The 22,000-nt window shown below is 52.5% G+C and overlaps 9 protein-coding genes across 9 annotated transcripts; 4 read left to right on the forward strand and 5 right to left on the reverse strand.

The window, feature by feature from the left end:
• Window positions 1-1,284: 1,284 nt before the first annotated feature.
• J4E92_000682 (uncharacterized protein) lies at window positions 1,285-2,820 on the forward strand (the record flags this gene model as incomplete). The annotated part of the gene is made up of 2 exons (XM_051492097.1): window positions 1,285-1,583; window positions 1,638-2,820. The coding sequence occupies 2 exons, from the start codon at window positions 1,285-1,287 to the stop codon at window positions 2,818-2,820; spliced, it is 1,482 nt and encodes a 493-aa protein (XP_051357609.1).
• A 554-nt stretch (window positions 2,821-3,374) lies between these two features.
• On the reverse strand, window positions 3,375-4,296 carry J4E92_000683 (uncharacterized protein; the record flags this gene model as incomplete). The annotated part of the gene is made up of 3 exons (XM_051492098.1): window positions 3,375-3,536; window positions 3,587-3,837; window positions 3,891-4,296. 3 exons carry the CDS (start codon window positions 4,294-4,296, stop codon window positions 3,375-3,377), a joined length of 819 nt encoding a protein of 272 aa, XP_051357610.1.
• A 216-nt stretch (window positions 4,297-4,512) lies between these two features.
• On the forward strand, window positions 4,513-6,267 carry J4E92_000684 (uncharacterized protein; the record flags this gene model as incomplete). Its single annotated transcript, XM_051492099.1, has 1 exon — window positions 4,513-6,267. The coding sequence occupies one exon, from the start codon at window positions 4,513-4,515 to the stop codon at window positions 6,265-6,267; it is 1,755 nt and encodes a 584-aa protein (XP_051357611.1).
• Window positions 6,268-6,878: 611 nt separating this feature from the next.
• On the forward strand, window positions 6,879-8,600 carry J4E92_000685 (uncharacterized protein; the record flags this gene model as incomplete). The annotated part of the gene is made up of 1 exon (XM_051492100.1): window positions 6,879-8,600. The coding sequence occupies one exon, from the start codon at window positions 6,879-6,881 to the stop codon at window positions 8,598-8,600; it is 1,722 nt and encodes a 573-aa protein (XP_051357612.1).
• A 155-nt stretch (window positions 8,601-8,755) lies between these two features.
• Window positions 8,756-9,970, reverse strand: J4E92_000686 (uncharacterized protein; the record flags this gene model as incomplete). The annotated part of the gene is made up of 4 exons (XM_051492101.1): window positions 8,756-8,977; window positions 9,029-9,741; window positions 9,792-9,814; window positions 9,873-9,970. The coding sequence occupies 4 exons, from the start codon at window positions 9,968-9,970 to the stop codon at window positions 8,756-8,758; spliced, it is 1,056 nt and encodes a 351-aa protein (XP_051357613.1).
• Window positions 9,971-10,738: 768 nt separating this feature from the next.
• J4E92_000687 (uncharacterized protein) lies at window positions 10,739-12,440 on the reverse strand (the record flags this gene model as incomplete). Its single annotated transcript, XM_051492102.1, has 3 exons — window positions 10,739-11,957; window positions 12,013-12,146; window positions 12,255-12,440. 3 exons carry the CDS (start codon window positions 12,438-12,440, stop codon window positions 10,739-10,741), a joined length of 1,539 nt encoding a protein of 512 aa, XP_051357614.1.
• Window positions 12,441-12,940: 500 nt separating this feature from the next.
• Window positions 12,941-14,183, forward strand: J4E92_000688 (uncharacterized protein; the record flags this gene model as incomplete). The annotated part of the gene is made up of 3 exons (XM_051492103.1): window positions 12,941-13,178; window positions 13,233-13,327; window positions 13,386-14,183. The coding sequence occupies 3 exons, from the start codon at window positions 12,941-12,943 to the stop codon at window positions 14,181-14,183; spliced, it is 1,131 nt and encodes a 376-aa protein (XP_051357615.1).
• Window positions 14,184-14,740: 557 nt separating this feature from the next.
• On the reverse strand, window positions 14,741-17,448 carry J4E92_000689 (uncharacterized protein; the record flags this gene model as incomplete). The annotated part of the gene is made up of 4 exons (XM_051492104.1): window positions 14,741-17,044; window positions 17,093-17,126; window positions 17,176-17,296; window positions 17,349-17,448. The coding sequence occupies 4 exons, from the start codon at window positions 17,446-17,448 to the stop codon at window positions 14,741-14,743; spliced, it is 2,559 nt and encodes an 852-aa protein (XP_051357616.1).
• Window positions 17,449-18,863: 1,415 nt separating this feature from the next.
• GSY1 (glycogen synthase) lies at window positions 18,864-21,183 on the reverse strand (the record flags this gene model as incomplete). Its single annotated transcript, XM_051492105.1, has 5 exons — window positions 18,864-18,978; window positions 19,031-20,586; window positions 20,638-20,913; window positions 20,963-21,060; window positions 21,111-21,183. 5 exons carry the CDS (start codon window positions 21,181-21,183, stop codon window positions 18,864-18,866), a joined length of 2,118 nt encoding a protein of 705 aa, XP_051357617.1.
• Between the last annotated feature and the right edge of the window lie 817 nt (window positions 21,184-22,000).

Consider the following 22,000-nt stretch of genomic DNA (forward strand, 5'->3'; position numbering starts at 1 on the left):
TCCAAGTCATCATCAAGCGATATTTTAGCTTTCAAAGTCAGTCCATATTTACACGCTGTGTAGGAGGTGGAGAATCGAGCTTATTCCAGGAGCTATAGGAAGTCGTTAAATTCACATAATGAAGAACGCGTCCACGCTGCAGTGGATCTTATGTACCATATGGCTGTGACCCAGTAACTAGGGCATTAGTGTGATGCATGAAATGCCATTGTGAACAGAGTCAACATGCTTGCAACGAGAAGTGCAGCGATTGAGACGAATGCGTGAAGTCACTGCGTGTTCCACATGGCGTAGGCATCGTAGAAGTGCAAGCGCTTTGTTACACCCCTTCGTCCCTAGCAAGGCAGCCCTGACACACACTACGCAGCCGTCAAAAGGTCATGCTATCGCGCGAGCATGTTTTGCAGAGCAATCAGGCTTTCTGCTCCTTCTGGATCTAAAAACGAGTCAAAATTAATGCACCGTCTTCCAAGTATACCTTATGCTGGCACGCATCCACTTTGTAGACAAACTTTAGCCCGGGAGCAACAACGAGAACGTCGTGCGGGGTTGCGGGATTAAGATTGTACGGCTATTTCCGAGGGTTTCCTTTGAATGCATCAGAATCTCACCGAGCGGGTACGCAATCTACCTGCCTCTGAGATTGCAGACTGTGGTGAGCGGAAGGTTAAGAATAGCGACACTGGTGTCAGATCCACACCTGCAGTCGGGTCCGTGCAGCGGGCGCTTGGGAATGTCGCGAGACAACCCTACCCAATCAGCCTGGTCTCATAAACGCCCGCTATCTTGGTGCAACTGCCTACAATAACGATCCAATCATCAGTGTCTCTGCGACGGCAAAGCTTACCATCGGAGAGGGATCATCTTTCTTCCTCGCGCATGTTTCTATTCAAAGCGCCCATGGGGGCACCTCCCCAGGTCGTGGTACTTCCACAACGGCATCAGCAGGCGCTCTCGGCAGCGGTTCAGTCCCATGCGGCTCTAGATGGCGCCCAGGGATGCACTCATGCGCGTCCAGCAGAAGCAGTGTGGATATTCCCGCATGCAAGAATAGCTTGGCCCTTGCCTAACTGGCTGACTGTCCGCATGCTCATCTTAGTGTATCAAGGTACAGACGATGGAGGCCTACAAAGACATCCTACAGCCTCTGGCACCTCCGCAACTCGAGTTTGAGACGTTTCGTCATCATCGTCGTTCACCTTGCCTGTTGGTGTTGTAAGCGTTGTCCAACACCTTGTTACCTGCTTTCAGCTTGCTGGACTCAAGCGTCTCTCATCTTCCATCATGGCGTCTTTCGTTCTATGCCTTTCCGCAACTTTGCTGTTCACTCAGTCTGCAATTGCTTCAAACTGCACCAAGAAACCAATATACGTCGACATCCACAAGCGGGCCGTACACGACTCATCAGAATTTCAATATGGATCCTTCATCGGACTAGGAACGCCAGCACAGAACCAGAGTCTTTGGCCATCACTACAACAGAACCACATCTCTTTCGCGTCGAGTAACTACTGCAAGAACACAACTCTTGACAAGTGTGCCACGAGTACAGGGGGCTTCTATAACGACCGCGACTCCACTAGGTATGCTTGACTGTCGATGTGATACTTTAACTTGTTAGCTGACATGTAGAATAGTTTTGTGAAAGACGACAACTTCCAAACCTTGGACAATGAACAAGAGGGTTTCACGGGATTCTTCGGTCGAGAGACCTTACGACTATACACACATTACTTCGAGACGGACGGTGCATCACAAACATTGGTAGAGAACAGTACGATCGAAGTCGCGGAATCGGGGTCAATCACACCTGGAAGAGTTGGCATGGGGTTGTCTTCCACTCTCCTTCGGGACCTAGCTGCACAAGACATCATTGCTGGGAAAACATACTCGCTCTACATCGGACAGGGATTCAAGCGCGCCGGAGGCGCAGTTAACGGTAGCAATGTCTTTGGGGGATACGACTCAGGTCGCTTCACTGGAGAGACACACAAATACGCCATGAACATCGACAATCCGAATCCGATGAGCGTCCGCATCAAGGATATCGTCATCACTAACTCCGAAGATAACGCAAACGTATCACTGTTCGATAACACGGTCTTCACCGACATGAAGACACGAGCAGAGGACTTCGAGGCCCAGATTACGACTGAACAGTTTCCGTTCTCCCTTCCGTATCAGATTACCCAAAACTTCATCAAACGACTGGGAGCCGAAAAGGATAACACATGGGGCGATAATTCTCTGAAGTTGAAGAATGCCTTCAACGGCACGTTCTCGATAGTGCTAGAGGATGGCTTTACAGTCACGCTACCCTCTGAAGTCCTCATGAACGCTTCCAACATCACGCCCATCCAAGACCGCGAAGAGTCAGCCGACACACCATTCTACCTCGGTACCGCTTTCCTTGGCCAAGTCTACTTGATGGCGGATTACGAAACCAATAACTTCTTCCTCGCTGAAGCCATTCAAAAGAACAACATGGTCATGCCTGTCACCTTCTGCCCGAAATCCACGCCCGCAGCCTACGAACGCCCCAAGCAGTCCGCATGGGAAAGCCAAGGTCTCATCGGCGCGGTAATTGGTGGTGTAATAGGCGGTATTGGTATTATCTGCGCAAGCTACTGCATTTGGATCACTTGGATGCGCAAGAAGGATGAGCGCAACTTGAAGAGGGAGTTGAAAAGAAACTCGCAGAGGAAGATGGAGCAGATGGACATTGAGGAGGCACAGCCCAAGTTTGACCCGCCACCACGGACAGTGAACGCGGCAAAAGCTATGTTCTGGAGGAAGAACAAGCCGGGTCTGACGTTTTGAGCGGGTCGCGAGAGCTTTTTTTTAATTCTTGGAGGTGTCCATCTTTATACCCTGGGCTAGCAGTGTGCAGCTCGTTTGATTCGTATAGCATCTTGCAATATTCACGCTGTTTCGTCTTCACATTCGCACGGAATTTGCCATGATCTGTGATGTTTGATAACGAGTTCATCGTCCGTAGGGACAGTTTCGCTATGACGTTAATCATGTGAGATTTCCTAGAGCCATCCGCTTGAATCGCGGATCGTGACACTCACCGTTCTTACCCGATTCCTCGTCTACTTACGTGACCTGTGTCTTTATCTAATAGTCTGTGTAACAGTGTCGATGGTGCAGCCTTTCAGCAGATCACAACAAATCAGAAATCTCAATCAACTCGTCAAGACGGGCAATTCGTACTAGGTGTGATGTCAGAATGATCGTAACCTCAGAGACAACAGGTGATGGCGAAGACGTGTTTTGGTTGGAAAATCGCGATGTTCGCCATGTCAAGTTCTTGTTTACAATATGGTACAAAGTCTGGCAGTGGTTTTGTACAGAATCGAATTGCGTCCAGGTCATGATTCGGGCGAGAAGCTGAAGCCAAGCGGTGCGAGTATCTTTTCTTGCACAACCTTGTTGGCCACTTCGCCGCCACGCTCGAGAGCGACCGCTCCGACGATGGCGTATAGAGAGGTCATAAGGACGGTTTCAAAACCAGAGCCTTGGAGGTTGTCCGCCTGTAATTCGTCAGCCTGTGGACTAGGGTGTTGTAAAGGTTCGAGCATACCCTCTTGGGTGTCCACCGTGTGACCTTGTCCAGACGATATCGCTCTGCTATCGGTGCTAGCCGTGTCTTGCTCAAGACCAGACTCTCGGCCTCGTCAGTCAAGCCTTGCAGCCCATTCAAGGCGGGGTGTAGGTATGGTTTGCGTCCAAACTCGTCGCTAATTGGTACACCAGTGGGATCTCTCGGCCATTGATTCTCCTGCGGCGAGTTTATGAGCGCCTGTGTTGTTTGTAGTTCGACTATCCTCCGTCCTGCCCTTTGTATTAGCCTCCCATCTGCCCGCCTTTGCAATGTGCACACATACCCAAGTATGCTAGTCGGTCATTGAACCCTCTCCTTCCGTGGTCGAAGCTCTTGTGTGTGACGGCTAACCACTTTACGTCTTCTCCCAGTATTTTGTCTCCTCCGGGGCCCAACATGCGTATATACGCATCGTCCAGCTTTTTCGGGTCCTCATTGACCTGGTAAACGCCCCCTCTGGCTTTCGGCCGTATCCTGTGAGGCGCCATCATTCGCGGAGGTGTCTGTTTCCATCGTGGCCTATCGACGGCTGGTGTAGCTTCTGCGTCATATTCCGTGGACCTCGATGGGGTGGTGCTCGAAAATGCGCATGCGGAGGACCGCACGAAGGACGCTCTGGATATTTGCGCGGGCCGGAGTGATGATGAAGCGGTCGAGACGAGTGATCGGAGCGGTCGTTTGGAAGTCATTGTGGCACTCTCAAGTGGTGAGCGAGGTGTGAGAGGCTTGATTGGCGGCGGGCGGGCGTGATGCTGCTGGCGGAGGTCAGTTCGGATCATCGAAAAGTTGCGGCACGCGGATCGCGCCTTACCGCAACGACGCTAGCACCAGTCGCGCCTGCCGTTCCCCATCGTGCGCCCCCCGATACGCGACGCTTCCCCTTGCTGCGCTTCTCTTGGGTCATCATGACGAGCGCTGGGGTTTCCAGGCCGCTGAAAGAGTTACTCGCCGAACAACTGCCCAAAGACGTGCCCATCACCTTCTACCACTACTCAACACCGCCCTCCAAGTCCTCCGCCCTCTTCTCCGCGCCGCCCCATGGCAAGTCCGAACGAACATACTGCGAATCGCAGACCTTGGCAGCGTCGATAGTTCCAAAAGATGGAGCAGCCTCGGAACTGCCCGAGGAGCTTCTTATATTGGCAATTGAAGTCTTGATCTACACCACGCGAAACCTCACGACCATCTTCGTCTCCAAAGCCGACTCGACAGGTTATATATCCGAACTACAATTACCGCGAGCCCAGTCTGCGTCACCTCTGAAAGCCATTTGTGGAACCTTTGTATCCTGGCTAGCACGAGAACGACAGAGGGAAGGGAAGAAGCTGGTAGTGTCTCTCTTCGCCAGGGCACAGGATCAATACCTGTTTCCGGCAAGCATCGAGAACAAGAACAAGCATGTGCTAGATGACAGAGGCTTGGTGAAGTGGTGGTGCAGAGTGCTCGATCCCATCATATGGGAGTACAAGGCTGAAGGAGAGCGGAAGCCCTTCGCCGAACGGCTGGTTGATGATGACGGCTCCAAGGCGGACAGCACGTCAGTCCAATCAGAGTCCACGGCCAAAGGCTACTTGGTGATACCGGGCTTCGAGCCATACGACACGCTGCGATACATTCCTCCACCTCCCGTCTCGAATACCCCGCGACGCTGGGTGGCCACCCACCCGCTGCTACAAATCGCTCCCTATCCTGCCGCTCCACCGCGCTGCCTCGTACCACACTTTCCAGACGATCCGAAAGCCAGATTTCTTGACGAACTGGACGAAGAACTTCCCGATCGGGGTACCGATGCCATGGTAGTAGATGGAGGCACACCTTCGAGAAGCAATGGGCACTGGAAGAGCGTCAAGACACTTGACCAGTTTTGGGAATTCATGGCCTTCAGGCAAGAGTGCTCATCAGGGCGTATAGTGGGCTTCATATGGGTTGTCATAACACCACCCAAGCCTTCGATACCCGAAGAAGACGAGGACATGCCTTCGCAGCAATCAGCGTCGCAGTCGTTCTCACAGCTTGAATCGCAAGAGAACATGTCCAGTCCAAAACGGAAGAAGGCTAGTCGACGCAGGCAAGAGGCTAAAACTAGGTATGGACCAATTCCCCTGGTTCTGCCAAAGATCAAGAACAGCTCTTCAAACTTATCGACGGCATCCAACGTCTCTTCGAGCTCCGCCAAGAACCTTCCCGAGAACAGTCCATACTGGAAATGGCCCGCTTCCTCACGTGGCACCATCTGCTTTTCGCTTAAGAACTATGACCGCGCACATGAGGTCCTTTTGCAACAGAGTTTCGCAAACCGAAAGGCAGCAGCACGAAGTACGAGGAAGTGGAAAGAGGAAATTGCTGTTCTCGGGGGCATGGACGATTGGAGCTTCACAGTCAAGGGGATAAAGGAGTATGTAGCTCCATTAAAACCTTCGGATGCAACAAACGGCGTGACACCTACTATGGTCATGGGTGTGCGAAAGAAGAGGAAACCCGATACCCCATCAGAAGCGGCGGTTGGCGCAGAAAAGCCTGCAGAGTCCGCGCAAATACTAGGAGAAGGCACAGTCAGGAAGAAGGCAAAGCTAGAACCCACACCCATTACTAATGCAAGCGCTGCAAATGGGGTGAACACTTTGACAGCAGGCCTGGTGCGTAAGAAGCCGAAAACTTGAGAAAGGCTGAGCTCAATCGGTATATGGCATTTCACTTGATTCCAGGAAGGCTTCATTTGGTATAACGAAGTGTTCTGGCTGACACACGTCTTTATCTCACTCACACGAAAGTGTGTTAACGTATTAATATGTCCTTGCGGACTTCATTTCAAGCACAAGCTATATGATGTTCCGTGTCGAGAAAGTCCGCGAATTGTATAAAACTTCCTTCATCAGGTGGTTAACTTGAAAAGTGAACGAGTCCATAATCTAAAGTGAGTAATCGATTTACAGATGGCCATCTATGGAAATTGTTGTCGGATGAACTGCTTTGTCGGTGTGCAGGAAGTTTGATCGCAACAAACGATCGCGATCCATGGATGTCCCTGGCGGTGAAGTCGGACCGTTCGGATGTGCAAACGATTGTGGGACAAGAAGCTGCTTCGCTTTTAACAGCTGCAGTACGTCTGCTCTTTTGCCTGTCTTTGTGATACTGCATCTATTCAATACCCCTGAACATCGTCGAGTGGTGCTGCGTCTTGGCGGTCGTGGCTTCCTGGTTCTCCGCAACCTCCGCGCTGCGAGATTCGCCAACACCCCACCCTCATTCTAACCCTACCACATTGTCGCGCATGCTTCGCGCGCCCAACCTCGCGACGGGACAAGATGTCTCCATGTCGCGCACCATCATTGCGACCGGGTGCTTGATTTGGTGGGTGATAGTTTGGAGCGTCTGTGCCATCGGCTTCGTCCAACTATTCCGCTACTATTGGAGGAGACCCCAGCAGGCAACATGCGTAACGACGTTGGAAGAGCACGAAGTCCCCCAAGTCACCGTTATACGGCCAGTCAAAGGCCTCGATCCGCGATTGTACGAGTGCCTTGCAGCCACCCTCCGCCAGACGTATCCCAAAAACAAATTGAACACCGTGTTCTGCATTCCCGAGCGTTCCGATCCTGCCTTCCCGATCCTCGAGCACCTATGCAAAGATTTCCCGGATGCCGATGTACAGATCTTGGTCGAAGAGGAGGATCCGCTGCTACTGAAGGATAACAACGCGCTGGGGCCCAATCCGAAGATTAGGAACATGAGTCGCGCCTACAGGGAGGCCAAGGGCGACATCGTATGGGTACTTGACTGCAACGTCTGGGTCGGCAAGGGCGTTTGCGGGCGGTTGGTGGACCTGCTATGTGGATTTGGAAAGGACAAGCATGGCAACAAGAAGACAAAGTACAAGTTCGTTCACCAGACGCCTCTTACGGTAGATCTTGACTCGCAAGGTCTCTCGCTTCAGGACAGGAAGGAATTGCTCGGAGGCAAGCCTGAAGCTGTAGCTGAGTCAACTAGCATCGCGGCAAGCACGTCTTCCGATCCGCGCAATCACTCCAGCAGTACTATCAGGAAGCTGCTGCAGCGCGGCGGAGGACGTCTCGACGAAGCTTTCATGTCTTCTGCTCATGCCAAATTCTACCAAGCCATCAACACAGTCGCTGTGGCACCCTGCATTATGGGCAAGAGCACCATGTTCCGTCGCTCTCATCTCAACTACGTTACCTCATCGAACCCGAACCGCGCCCCCGGTATCGACCACTTCTCTGACAATATCTGCGAGGACCATCTCATTGGTGATGTGTTGTGGAAGCAACCTCAAGCTTTCGAGGAACGAGGCTACAAACCCGAGCCAGGAACGACAAAGGAGGCTTGGGGCAAGCATGCAATGCTCTTCGGTGACTTTTGCTTCCAGCCAATCAGCCATACGTCTGTCATGGCCTACCTGCAACGTCGCATTCGATGGTTACGAGTACGGAAGTTCACGGTGACTTTGGCGACGTTTGTGGAGCCAGGAACAGAAAGCATTCTTTGTGGACTGTATGGCGCATATGCTCTGACGACACTACCCTTCTTCCACAGCATCGGCATCAACCCAACATGGACCTCCTTCTTCCTGATCTGGCTTCTACACCTATCCGCATGGTGCCTTGTAGACTATGTCCAGTATCTGCTGCTGCACTGCGCGAAGACTGTCGAGATCGATTCCGACACCCCTGACTTCATCCTGCCTCAACGATCAGCCTCTGCGTACCACCGTACCGAGGTTCTAGAACCTCTGCTTGGCAATAAAACACCAGGTGAACCTAGTCTACTTGATGGCGCGAGGAGAAACTTCGTAGACTTCTTATTTGCGTGGCTCGGCCGCGAGATTTTCGCATTACCAGTCTGGGTCACCGCCTTCTGGGGAGGTGTAACAGTAGAGTGGCGAGGCAGGAAGTTCTGGGTGGGATTGGATATGAAGGTCCACGAGATCTTGCCGCAAGAGAAGGAAGTCAAGAATGATCAACACAAGAAACGTTAGGATCATAGGAGGAACCATAATTGTTGTTGCATAGCGTGCGGTCCCGGTAGCATTTCAGGCGTTCAGATGAGAATACGGACATTATCAGCCGACGTTTCCGTTGTCACATCACTGGTGAAGGAGGTCAATTTTGATTCAAAAGCTAACGAGTGTTTTTAATCTTGTCGAGCAGGATCTAGCTGAACGCTTCCAACCACAGCGTCGATCTCAGCCATCACATCTGGCGTAAGCTTGTCTATAATCTTCAAGGCTGCACAGTTGTCCACCACCTGCTCTGGTCTTGATGCGCCAGTGATCACCGCGGAGACATGCGGATTCTTCAAGCACCACGCAAGCGACAACTGCGACTGGCTGACACCCAGCTTATCCGCGATTGGCTGCTCACAGTTAGCTAGATGCCATCAAGGAGGCATGGGGACTTGGTTTACCTTCAATTTCCTCGCTGCGCCGATCATACCACTCCACTCATCATTTCCATATCGGTCGCGCATTCCACTCACAAAACCATCTTTTCCTTCAGCGAACCTCGATCCTGCTGGCGGCGCATCCGGACTATCATTGTACTTTCCGCTAAGCAGCCCAAACTTGAGCGGCGAAAACGTAGTCAACCCGATCCCGAACCGCGTATAGAGGCGCTGGAACTCGCTCTCCACCTTCTTCCTCTCGAGCAGGTTGTACTGCGGCTGCTCCACTACTGGTGCGATGAGACCTAACTGCTTCGCTATCCCGCAAGCCTCGGCAATCTCGTCTGCAGACCATTCTGACGTGCCCCAGTACAAAGCCCAACCCTTCTGCTCGATGACATGGTTGAATGCGCGAACTGTTTCTTCCATGGGTGTGAGGCGATCCGGACGGTGCGCATACACTATATCGATATACTCCAGATCCATGCGTTTGAGAGATGCGCGAAGACCCTCAATGATGTGTTTGCGCGAGAGACCGTGGTTGTTGACAAGCACTTCGCCATTTGCGCCGCCCCAGTTGAGTTTTGTGGATATTACAATGTCGTTGCGGTTCCACGCAAATTTCTTGATGGCCTGGCCCATGATGATCTCGGACTGGCCTGCGGCGTAAGACTCAGCCGTGTCGAAGAATGTGATCCCATTATCGTAGGCTGTCTTCATGATGGAGAATGTAAGTTCTGATAATGACGTTAGTGGAGTGGCTGATGAGCGTATAGGCACAATGTACCATTTTCGACGTGGCCTCCAAAACTGCAATCTGATGAGTATATTCCTGAGTGTATCCATGGAAGAAGACGAGTGAACATACGTGAGCCATCCTCCTAGACCCAGCGCAGATACGTGCAAGCCTGAGTTACCTAGGCGGCGGTACTGCATGCCCGTTTTGCGAGGTTCTTCCCAAGCCATCTTGCGTTCGTATGAGCGATTTGGTGATTGAACAACAAATTGATTTCCTATTGACGCTGGAACAAAGTGATGCCTCGAGTACAACCGCCATTTCCAGTCATAAGTCCTACCAAAGCCTTCAACGATTCTGCTGACTACGCTCAAAGCGGCGAGTCCTCCATGAAGGGCGATGCCGGCGATGTGGCCTGCCGCATCGGACGGAAAACCTCAGTTGGGCAGTTGCAGCGAGTTGGGCGCTGTGCTGCCGCGGCCTTGGTATCCAGGGTTTCGGAATGACTCGTAAAATCGTGGAGATTCCCGAGGTCGTCATTGATCCCCGCAATCACGACATGCAATGGTTCTGGGTAGTTGTGGGGCGCGGCAGGGAAAGTGGATCAGGCTAGAGACGTCTTCGTTGAACAAGGCGGCTCTCTGTAGCCGACGCAGAGACGTTTACTCACCATACACGCAGTCGACGCGCGATCATTCACAACGTTGTGTAGGAGAAATAGGAAAACAATGATTCAAAGTGTATTGGAAGTATAACTGACATACTCTCCGATGACGTCTCTTTGGAAATGGTATATAATGGGTATCAGAGCTTTGGAATTCGAACTTGGAATGCAACCTCGGGTTAATCTCAACGACATGTCGCAGATACTTCGGTGCAACTAAAAGGCGAGGGGGCATTGGTTGGTAGTCGGATCGATTGAAGAGACCATGTGATGCTGCTATGCATGTTGACATTGACTGTCTGTGGATTCCACCGGCTATCGTTTCCCAACGAAATCAGAGTGTGAACCTGAAGTCTAACCGCTTGTTGCCATCTTTCTCTCGGGAAATAATGTCTGCTTGGTACAGAGCCTTCTCTTCCGAAGTCATCTGTTCCCACTGTATCTGTTTCCTTTTGTTGAGGCGGACCAAAGTCTGCCGTTGCACAAGGAAAGTAATGACACTCAGCGCGCATATAGCCACAAGAACGGAGTTTCCCTGCTTGTAGTACGGGCCATCGTACTTGCGGTAGATCTGTGAACTGATCAGAGATCCAATCTGCACAATGACATTGTACGTTGCGGCCGTAATTGCACGTTTCTTAACGTCAAAAGTGTTCTCGGATATCCAAGAGGAGACCAAGGGATGGAAATATGGGTATCCGGAGATCAGCGTGATTAGGGAAAAGCGGCCCCATTCACGGCCCCCATCGGGCAGTGTCAACAACGCGATGAGAAGCGGCATGATCCAGAACTCGCCGAATATGCAGTGGAAAGTACGTTCGTTGAAGTAATCGCTTGAGTATGCCAGTGCTAGCATAGTGACGACCTGGAGAGCCGCAGACGGAATCGTCAACATGTTACTGTTGAAGGTGCTGAAGCCGAGGCGTTTGAGCGTGAGAGTGAGGTATCCTTGCACCGGCGAAGCAGGGATGTAAGCGACAAGACCGATGAAGTATAGACCCCACATGGAGGAATCTGACCAGGCCGCGCGGATGTCTTTGAATGTTGCTGGCTCTTTGAGAGCAGTAAGGCCTTTGGCTGGGTCGTCTCGGAGTATACGGTTGACCATGATGACTTCTTCCCGCTCAGTGTACCAACCTTGACGCCAAAGCACATTCTTGGTGGATGTCGGCGCGGTGGGCAAATACAAGTACGAGAGAATGGCGATGACGACCGTCAAAAGCCCTTCGAGGAGAAATAGCCAGAACCAACCTGGCTTTCCACCAACACCGCGCATCTCCAGAATCCCCGCCGCGAGCAAGGCCGAGATGACACGTGCGATGTTGAGTGTCGACCAGAAGGCTGCCAGGCGTAGAGAAAGCTCCTTGGACTTGTAGAAATAGGTCGCAAACAAAATCACACCGGGGATGAAACCACCTTCGCAAAGTCCGATGGCTGCGCGGCCCAAGTAAAACGAAGTTCGGTCGTGCATCCACGCCTGGCCCCAAGATGCAGTTCCCCAGGCAAGCATCATGGTTGGGAGGATATACTTGAAGCCATAGCGTTTGGTGAGACTGTAAAAGAACACGGTCAGAGAAAGATTTCAATAAGAGAATCGGTGATACTCACAACTGCACTGGAAATTCAGCAGCCAGAAAGCATACCAACTGTATCGTTGTTCCGTTGTTATAGTCGTCAGAAGTCAACCCGAGGTCCTCCAAAAGATTGTCTGCGAGCGCATTCGATATATTTCCTCGATCGAGCTGTGATAGTCAGTATTGCTGATCGGCTAGCACGATGTATGAACTTTCCTGCAGCCCGAACATCATGAGACAGAGCCATGTCAGTAGCCGGAGGTCTGTCTTCCGCACCACACGCCGTTCTTCCTCAATCGTCCAGCTCGCCTGGGGGTCGAAGCGATGCCGGCCTTCGTACGTCTCGTGGGGTGGGACGATATCCGCAAGTTCCTCTCTACCCACGTGGGCCGATGATTTGAGCGAATTGGCATCTTCACTGATCCGTGTTTTGTGCGGAGATGCTTCTATGTCGTTGCCCATTGTCAAGGGCTACGATTGTCGGCTACAGCACAATTGCCACGAAGGAAGGTTATTGCTGAGATGTGATAGACTGGACACTGCATATTCCCTGCTATGCTCTCTTGCCTCCTATTTATTACTTTGGACATGGCATGTCGCAATTCAAGCTCGTCCCGTCGCCATCGTCGCCATCCTACCGAGGTAGTAATTGCCCCGAAGAACGAGGGGAAAGCACAATGTTGTGCATGTTGATGCATCTCCTATTGGTCTTACTGTCGACATCCGCCTTGGCGTTCACGGGGTCATGTAGGCTAGGCGCGGCACGCCTAGACCCAGAGCGTACAATCAGTCCGATGACGTGCTTTACCACGCAGGCGGTGGTGTCACCCTGGTTCCGGGAATGATTATATGTCCTGGACTTCCAGACATTTGGAGCTGTTGGTCTGCAGGCTATCCAAGCGTTTTGTAACACTGAATTTGAGCCGGAAGTTGCACTAACCGCGCACCACATTGCCTTCAAGATGCCTTCAGTCAAGCGCAGTCGTATGGAAGACGTTCATGAAGACGGAGATGCAAATATCATTGGCGGTCACCCCAGCGCCCGATCGAGACTGTTGGAGCCCTTGGTCTATTCCGGATCCTTGGACAGCTTCAGACAGCAAGACTTGACCCCAGTCATTGGAAGAGAGTTCGAAGGTCTTCAAGTGACTGACCTGCTTCGATGGGGCGATGCTATGATCAAAGATCTGGCAATAACGGGTACGACTCTCTGTTTGCAGCTTGATATAGCTCATGACTGACTTATAATTCCAGTCTCACAACGTGGCGTCGTCTTTCTGCGGGATCAAGATGTTACGCCAACTCAGATGAAAGACCTGATGTTGCGGATCACCGAGTTGTCAGGCTGTGTATGTCCGATTGGCAGTGAATCCAAATTAACCTAGCAATACACTGACAACACATTAGCCTTCGTCCTCTAGTTTACACGTACATCCTCTTACCGAGGAGGGATCTGAGCTCGGCGACCAGATCTCTGTCATAAGTAGCGAAAAGCAAAAGAAAGGTGGCGGTCTCACTCACCAGCTCTCGGACGTATCTCGCCTTGCATCTGCGGGCTGGCATAGCGACATCACATTTGAGCCAGTCCCATCGGACTATGCGATGTTGAAAATCCACACCTTACCCGCAACGGGCGGTGATACGCTCTGGGCTTCCGGCTACGAAATCTACGACCGTCTCTCTCCTGCCATGCGGTCGTTTTTGGAGGGCCTGACTGCGACGCATGATGCGAAGTTCTTCCTGGATGAGGCAGCGCGATTAGGAAACCCACTCCGGAAGGATGTGAGAGGAAATCCATTGAACCAAGGTGATGTCCTCACAGCCACACATCCGGTCATTCGCACGAACCGTAAGTTTGACGTTGCTCTTGCGCTGCAGTCGCTGACTTATCGTGCAGCCGTAACCGGCTGGAAATCAGTATACGTGAATAAAGGATTCACGAAACGCATCAATGGCGTCACGAAGGACGAATCCGATCTCATCTTACCGTACTTGTTCAACCTTGTGACGCAAAACCACGATGCGCAGGTACGGTTCAAGTGGCGGCCGAACGATCTGGCTATCTGGGACAATCGAAGTACGTGGCATTGCGCAACGTACGATTACGAAGAGGCCAGAGCGGGTGATCGTGTCTGCAGCTTGGGCGAAGCACCGTATCTGGATTTGGGGAGTCAGGGGAGAAGGGAGGCTTTGGGTCTGAGATAGAGATCGATCGCCGATAGGTAGAATTGAATGGTGGCTGGTACTTAGCGTTGCATTACATCACCAACTCGCATCATCCCATCGCTCGCGCGACTGTCGCGCTGCAAGCCAGATTTCTTAGGGTCAATGCCCCAAGTGCCTGTGCACTCGCGTGCTGAGATCCAAGCGTGCAATGGCTACGTCATAGTACAACAATTCGCAAATGGTCCACCACACGAGCATGATGTCAATTGTATAACGACATCGTAGCTTCACTTCTTCGGAGAATCGAGACATGTTGCATGATGGTTGGCTCGAGTCTTCAGCTTCAGCATTAAAGCAACCCGCAAAGTGAACATAGAAGTCTGCATTGTCCGTACTATATGTTGGACGTATATACCAGCTACAACAAAATCACCGCATCGACGGATATTGCAACCCACATGAACGCTATCAGATCTAGAACCCACCAATCAAACAACAAAGCACAAGTGTATCTACGAACACCGATGTACGCCACGCTATACCGAAGCCCCAAAGCGCCTTGAACACCCACAAAGTCGTGACTATAAGGATACTCATCATGTCCTCTTTTCCCTAAATTGGCCCGTCGGACCCGCACTGAAAGCGCCGCTGATAATGCGCTTGAGTTGCTTAGGTTTACTTTGTGGCACTCTCTCGCCACTCGCCGTGCTCTTGCGACTGAGTCCCGTGCCAGTCCTCGTAATGCCATCCATACTCATACTGACACCGAGATCCATAGCGTTGCTACCACGTCGTGCACGTCTCGTCGCATCTTCGTTCTCTTTCTGGTGTAGAGTTTCCGATGGAAGCAAGATGGCACGATCGAGAGCATATGGAAGACCACGATGTCTTCCACGGATCTGCATGGCGATGATGATGAGTTTGCTCAATGTCTTGAACTGGCCGGAGAAGGACGTATTGAATCCGGGGAATCCCTGACTCAGTCCGACCGTACCGTACGCAGAGACAATCTCGAAAAGGACGGAGAACAGGCTGAACGCGTATTCGTTCGTATTCTCGAGGCGCACGCCTTCGATGATGGCGATGAGGAAGAAACCCAAGAAGACGAACCATAAATCGAATGAGAGTTGGCGACGCAGATGATGCGAGAGGTAGCTGGATTGAGTGTCGTCTTCGTCGTCTGCGGCCCAGACACCCAGTGACTTCTCCTCGTAGACATTCGACTGGCGAATAGACATGGCGATGGGGAAGATCGAAATGTACATCATGATGAGGTAGCTGACTTGGACCGCAGGGTGCAGATCGGCGATGTTGACAACGGCGAAACCTGCAGTACGCGTTGAGGCAGCTTGGAAGAGACCAGCGAGGAAGCGGTGACCACCGGATAGCGAGGTCACGGTCGGGTCGTTGAGATCGAGAATGATGAAGAAGATGAGATCGACACCATTCAGGACGACAAGGATCCAGAAAAGCCACCAGTTTGCCTTGCTTGGGAATAGTAGAGTAAAGCACCGACGCGGGTGATCCAACAGGAAACGAAGCTCTTCCCAGATGGCGCTGCTCTTGGGTACCATCAGGGAGTACATCCAGATGGTGAACCGAAGCATACAAGGAAACCCGGTATTTCCGATGATGATCAGGAAGGTACCCAGCACAAGGGGCCACACAGCTAGCTGGAAAGAGACCATCGAGTCTGGAGTGAGAGTGAATCCCAGATCGTTGAACAGGGAGGCTGAAGTAAAAAAGCTCCACCAAGTTGGGTCAACGCCAAAATCTCTCACGACACCACTATAGTGAGCGTCGTTGTTGATCCATGGCGCCAAACATATAATGCCGATGGTGTGCCACCCGAGGTAGAATATGATGAGGATCATGGCGAGCAGCTTCAGAGCACGATATTCGATACCACCGAGCTCTTCTCTTTGTTCTTCAGTCAAATCAACAAAATTTGAGTTGCGTCCGAGGGTGGGTGTCCAGCTGAGGTAGGGCATCGGGTCCTCCTCTTCGGTCTTGGTCCTGGTAAGGAAGCTGGTAAATGTTCTTGATCGTGACCTATTACGTAGATGCATACTCGATGCAGGCACATTTGCATCGCCCTCATTGGTCCTGGTTCTGTCATAGACAGAGTGCCCGGTAGGGCGTTGCTGCCGGTCCGGTACGTCGATGGTGATGTGATTCCTGAAGGGGCGATCGTCTCCGTTCAGAGCATGGGGAACAGAATTTGAACGCTCTCGCTTGGGATGAGACTCATGCGATAGTCTACTCGCAACTCTGTCCAATTCTTCCTCTCCTTTGACAGCCTCTGGGATGAGCCCCTGGTCGAAGTCGCGTGGACCTGGTATACGAAGCTTGTTCCTCGCTGTCGGGTTTCGCTGCGCTTCTACGAAAGCGATGCTCTTCTCTTTGTTCGACTGTGGAAGGCGGCCGCCAGGGGATTCTTCAAGCGACTCCTTGGGCTTCTTTTCCTTAGGTGTGCTGAGATTGTCGGCCCATACAATGCCAGATGGAGCAGTTTGAACGGGAGTCGTCGGCCGGAACGGTGGCATTTCGTCCTCGCTGGAACTAGATCTTCTCGGGCGTATGCCATTGCCAGTCCAGTCCAGTCCGTCACTGAAGGCGTACTCGTTCGCGATTGTTCCACCGTGTGCGTGGCCACTGGATCCACGCATGACCCGAATCTCACGAGCGCCGACCGCTTGCTCTTCTTGTCCAACATTACGTTCTGTTGCTGCATTCATCTCACTCTTCCTCCTAGAAAGTGTGCGAGTCCGACCGCTCCGGTTTCCTCTCTCGAGCACGATGTTCTGGAAACGCTTTTCGAACCAATAGAGGCGAACGACTACGACGGAGCTGTGGATGAAGATGGGCGTACATAAGCTGGCGATAAAGTAGATGACTATCTGTTTAGTGTTAGCAAAAGACTTGTAGATTTCAAACGCATCACATACCTGTTGATATAGATCCAGTGTGTTTATGTCAATTCTGCGCTGGCAGTCAGTTCACTGCCCTCATACCTCAGGGACTAACATACGTGTTCAAGCCACTCTGTGTTGCTGCGCCGCTTGCAAAGAAGAGCGCATCGACATAGGGTATGCGACCACTGCCGTATATGATGACGGATCCGATGAGCGCCCACCCAATGATATACGAATCTGTAAACCTATCAGCCACAGTTCAGTCCCTCCCCTGTGATAGTGCGCATACAGTGAAGGGTGATAAAGTTGGCGTGTGGTTTGAGGGCCTTAAGACTGGACGGGAGGCGCTGCTTCAGCCATGCGAACATGACAAGCCATGGGCCGAACATGTTGCCACCAGTGGGCTTCCAAGGCGATGGGAAAGAGTGAATGGCACCCAGTGGGCGGGACTTGTCAGGTTGAAAGAGGTGAGATCAGCAGAGGCAGTGGGAAGGAAGAGCTGAAAGTTCGAGTCTAGTCGAGCGCGCCCCAAGCAGAGAGAACGTCAACGGACCGAGCCGGTAGCGCGTCGCAGAAAAGCTCCGTCGTAGTGGTGCATATTTGAGGAAAGAAGAGGGCGAAGTGTTAGTTCGAGTGGGCGCTGTGAACTATGGGTCGCGTTGCGGGACGGTAGTCGAGTGGTGCGCTGTGAAAGATTGCCGGCTTGTCGCGCTGCCAGGTGCGGCGATGACGCTAAAGGGGCATCGAGGCCACGGAGTGCCCAGCCCTGCTATTCGCAACCGGAGTTTTAACAGACCCCTGTAGTGCACATGGGAATCCAATCGAGAAGGCCTTCCTGCCACACCATAGCCATGGCACTACGCTGCAACCAGAGTTCACATGTGCAACGTGCTTTTTGATCTGCATGCACGTTGGACGTGTGCTTATTCTCCACTGCGATGCTTCCGCTCCGCCCCGCTATCCTTCCTTCCGCGTCGCGTGAGCAGTCCCAAATGAGGATTTGATAAACGGTGCCCCTCCACATCTCAATATATATGGTGGGTGTGGACATCGACTTTGCATGAAAGACTACCTTCGCCAGCGCATATCGCGATACGGGGTTCGTCCGCCGGCCGAGCTGATATCTCACCACCCCATCACAACAAGAAATGGCAACAGCGCCGACCATAGCCAAGGATACCGCGGCACCGGCGAGTAGGCACTTTTGTTTCAGGACAAGATGCTTGCTTTGGCCTTGATAAGGTGCGCCTGATTACTGGGGCGAATGACAAAGGCTAGTTCACGTTTCGCTGGGCTCACGGACTTTCGTCGTCCTCATTTCTTCTGCGATTGCTGCGCCACAGTTTGGCGTTCTAGCCAGTCATTTGGGTGCATCGATTCACGGAGACTTCGGCACTTTGGACGCTTGTCGTGGCACGTCCAAACTGTATACCTGCTTCGCTAGTAATTTTATCACGTCAGCTTTGCTTTTAATTCGCATGCCGAGCTCGTTTTCTAGGGCGAAGACGCGTATGCATGCTTGGTTCGGACATTCGGTATCGACAATAGTCATATTCGGACCGCGCAAAGATGTGGAGCAGACCAACGGACCCTGATATTCACATCCTAAAATACACTTGATCCTGCTCCGAGGCAAGACATCCATATCCTCCACTATTCCGTCTCGTACGTCCATTCATCGTCGCCAATGCAGTAAATGCGTATGAAATCAAGCCAAGCATAAAGGAATAGATCATTGCAATTTTGGAAGTCTTTGCTTCTCTTCCTCGTTCGGTTTCTTCGTCACCCTACAGAAAAGAGTTGGCTAGTCAGTACCGTTCGGTGCAGCAGAGAGAGTAGGAGTTGTGGCGCCTGAATTAGGCTTACTCTTCGTCTTCAACGTTAGCGGGAAGGTAAAGTCGTCAGCCTCTTCTTCTTCACTGCGCAGTTGTTAGCGTTGCCATGGTGCATCACATTCTGATCATCACTTACGGGAGCTTCCACGCAATGTAATCCTCGGTGCTCAGTCCCTCGCGGCCCTCCTGCAGCGAGGCAAAGTCACCGGGCGTCATCATGCCCGAACGATCGCGGGGAGACCCGGGCTCGGACAACGGCCGTGAGATCTTGACGTCTTGCGAGCTGAAGAAATCTGGCTCATCATCGTCTTCGTATGCCGCAGGGTACGCACGTCGAAGAGCCAATTGTCGGGCCTTGACGTACTCCAAGCCCATGCGCTTCCAGTCGAGCAAGTCGCTGAGTCTCTCGGTCCGGTTACGCTGGTTGATACGCTGGCGCTTGCTCTTCTTGGTGAATTCGAACATGTAGTCGACAAGCTGGTTGACTGAGTCGTCCACGCCCTTCATCCTTCGGTCTACGATATAGATACCATAGTCCTGGGCATTTTCAATTAGTTCCTCCATGTAACAACCGAAGCCGGACAGGTTGGTTGTGATGCTGGGAACACCCATCACGGTGCACTCAGCCGGAGTGTAACCCCAGGGTTCGTAGTAGGATGAGAAGACACCGAGGTGAGTTCCACGAACAAAATCATCATAGTCTAATGGCAAGACAGGGTTCGCCGAGTTCAAGAACTCGGGATGGAATACAACCTTGACGCGATCCGATGGGTGGTTGAAGAGCTGGCAGCGACGGAGCTGGTTCAGGACAGGGTCTTCGGCATCGTTGACCATGTTGTGAGTAACAATGGGCGGAAGGTTGTGACGCTTCATGGCAAACAACCGTCGGCGGAGCAAGATCTTATCAGCGGGCGTGATCAAGTCCTTGTCCTCAGGGAGCTCAGAGCCCTCCGTCCAGGTCAACGAACGCTCAAACAACTTCTTAGCAACATTCTCGGCGATGTTGTTTACACTGTCGTGAAGCGCTTTGATGACGGCTTGTCCCTTCAGTGAGTCGACCGAGAGCGATGTCGTCTGCGCGGGAAGAATGATGAAAGCGACGACTGTCATGTTCGAGTTCTCGTTCTTCATCTTATGGTTCAGCCGGGCTAATGACTCAATGAACATGTCCACACCCTTATTGCGGTACTCATAGCGACCGGCGGTGAAGAAGTAGAGGGTGTTCTCAGGGTCGAAGTCGTTGTGGCCGTAGAAATGTCCGCGCACGAAGTCATTGATCTTGACCTTGGCTTGCTGATGTAAGTTTTGGAACTCGTGAGTAGCCGAAAACTTCTTGACGTTCAGACCGTTAGGCAAGACACCGTCCGGCTTTCGCTTCAGAAGATGCTCGCTCTCGTATGCGGTGATGTGGGAAACCGTTGTGAACACATCAGCGGCGTGTGTGGCGGCGCGCTCGATGCAGTAGCGGTGGTAAATACCGCGCTTTCCCGCCTCAGCGTCCACGTCGAAATACTGGAGGTTGTTGTAAAAATCGACCGAGCCGGCGCAGAGGTAGCGACCGAGGAGCGTAGCGTGGGTAGTGAAGATGGTGGTAACATCGATGCGGCGCTTCTTGCAGAGCGGGACTGCGACACCTGCCAGCCACTCGTGGAACTGAACAATGACGGCTCGCTTCTTCTCGTGGTAGACGTACTGGAGAGTAGTTAGCGCAGCTCGCAGCGACTGTACATATTCTCAACTTACCTCGCCTAGGAACCACGCAATGAGGTAACCAAAAACAATGGCCTCGTTGGTCTCGGAATCGCCAGGCGGCGAAGGAATGCCAGTGGAAGACCAGAGGTCGCCCTTCCACTCGTCAAGCCACCTGTAGCCGGTACCAGTATCGAAGAGAAGCACACGTGGGGCACCGTCGATCAACCAACGTCCGTACAGCATCTTGATACCACGGTCGTCCATAGACTTCATGGTCGCAATCAACGCCGGGTCTTTGGGCTCGATGGGCTCTACTTCGACGGCCGCCTGTTATCTCGTTAATTTTTGGTTTCAAGATGCCGTGGGTTGCGCCTACCGAAGCTCTGTTCCACGGGCCCAAGAGGGTGTATGCGGCGCCATACTCAGCGGTGGTGACCTGGGCCTTGGACTTGAGGACTGAGTAGATACCGCCGACTGAGACTGGTTAGCATTGCAGAAGGGCATCAAGTTGGGACGAAAGCTACCTCTGTTTGCGACTTCGGTCGCAACCTCGAACAGGACGTGGTTCTGCACGTCTCTCGCGCCGGTCTCAGCCATTGTGGGTGGGTGTTGTGAGGAGATAGTGGGAAGGCGCAATGGCAAGATCGGAGCTCTTTCTAGGGAAGAGAAAGCTTGGAAAGTCGAGGGAGTGTGAGAGCTTGAGCTCGGTGCTTGGTTGAGCTACTGCAGGTGGCCGCGCTAGACAAGCGGTTCGATTACTCCCGGTTGAGTACGAAGTGCTGGCGGCGGACACGGTGTGGTGGAGCTGCAGGAGCAATTGGACGTGTGGTAGCAGAGCAGCAGCAAGCAAACTCTGTCTAATAGTCGAGGAAAGATGTTTTGCAGGCGCCCTGGGGACAGAAATGCTGGGCCGCTATTGTTTGGCGCACGAGCGTTGGCTACCCGGTGGAGGTTGGGATTCCTCTTTGGGTATCGGATCAATCGTCGTAGGACCGCCGGCGTACTCTGCCGTGACGTAGGCGCTCGGCTTCTACTGCCCATTCACGTTTAAACTGCCATTTAGCCTGGCCGCCTTGACGCGCCCCGTCCCAGCTGCACCACGTCTCTCCGATGCTGTTCACACTCGCCGCGCTGCACTTGAAGCCAGAGTCGACCCCACGGGCAGCGCCCAATTCTGAGGCTGAAGCGCAACGGGCGAGGCCAAGGCCGCGAGTCAACAACTCAACAGTTTCCTTTGGAAATGAGAAGCGGAGCATCGACCGATCCCGCCGCCCGTTGAGCTGCTCGCTTATTCCTGTCTGCTTGTCTATGCCCGTCCGCTTTCAGACGCATCAAGAACATCAAAAGGGTCAGCTGGATGCAAGAGCTGCGCGCTGCGTTCGACTGCCGAGGCGCTGCACCAGGTCCGCTTGCT

Source organism: Alternaria infectoria (assembly GCF_024043175.1).
Source record: "Alternaria infectoria strain BMP 0036 chromosome Unknown scaffold_1, whole genome shotgun sequence".
NCBI classification, from domain to species: domain Eukaryota; kingdom Fungi; phylum Ascomycota; class Dothideomycetes; order Pleosporales; family Pleosporaceae; genus Alternaria; species Alternaria infectoria.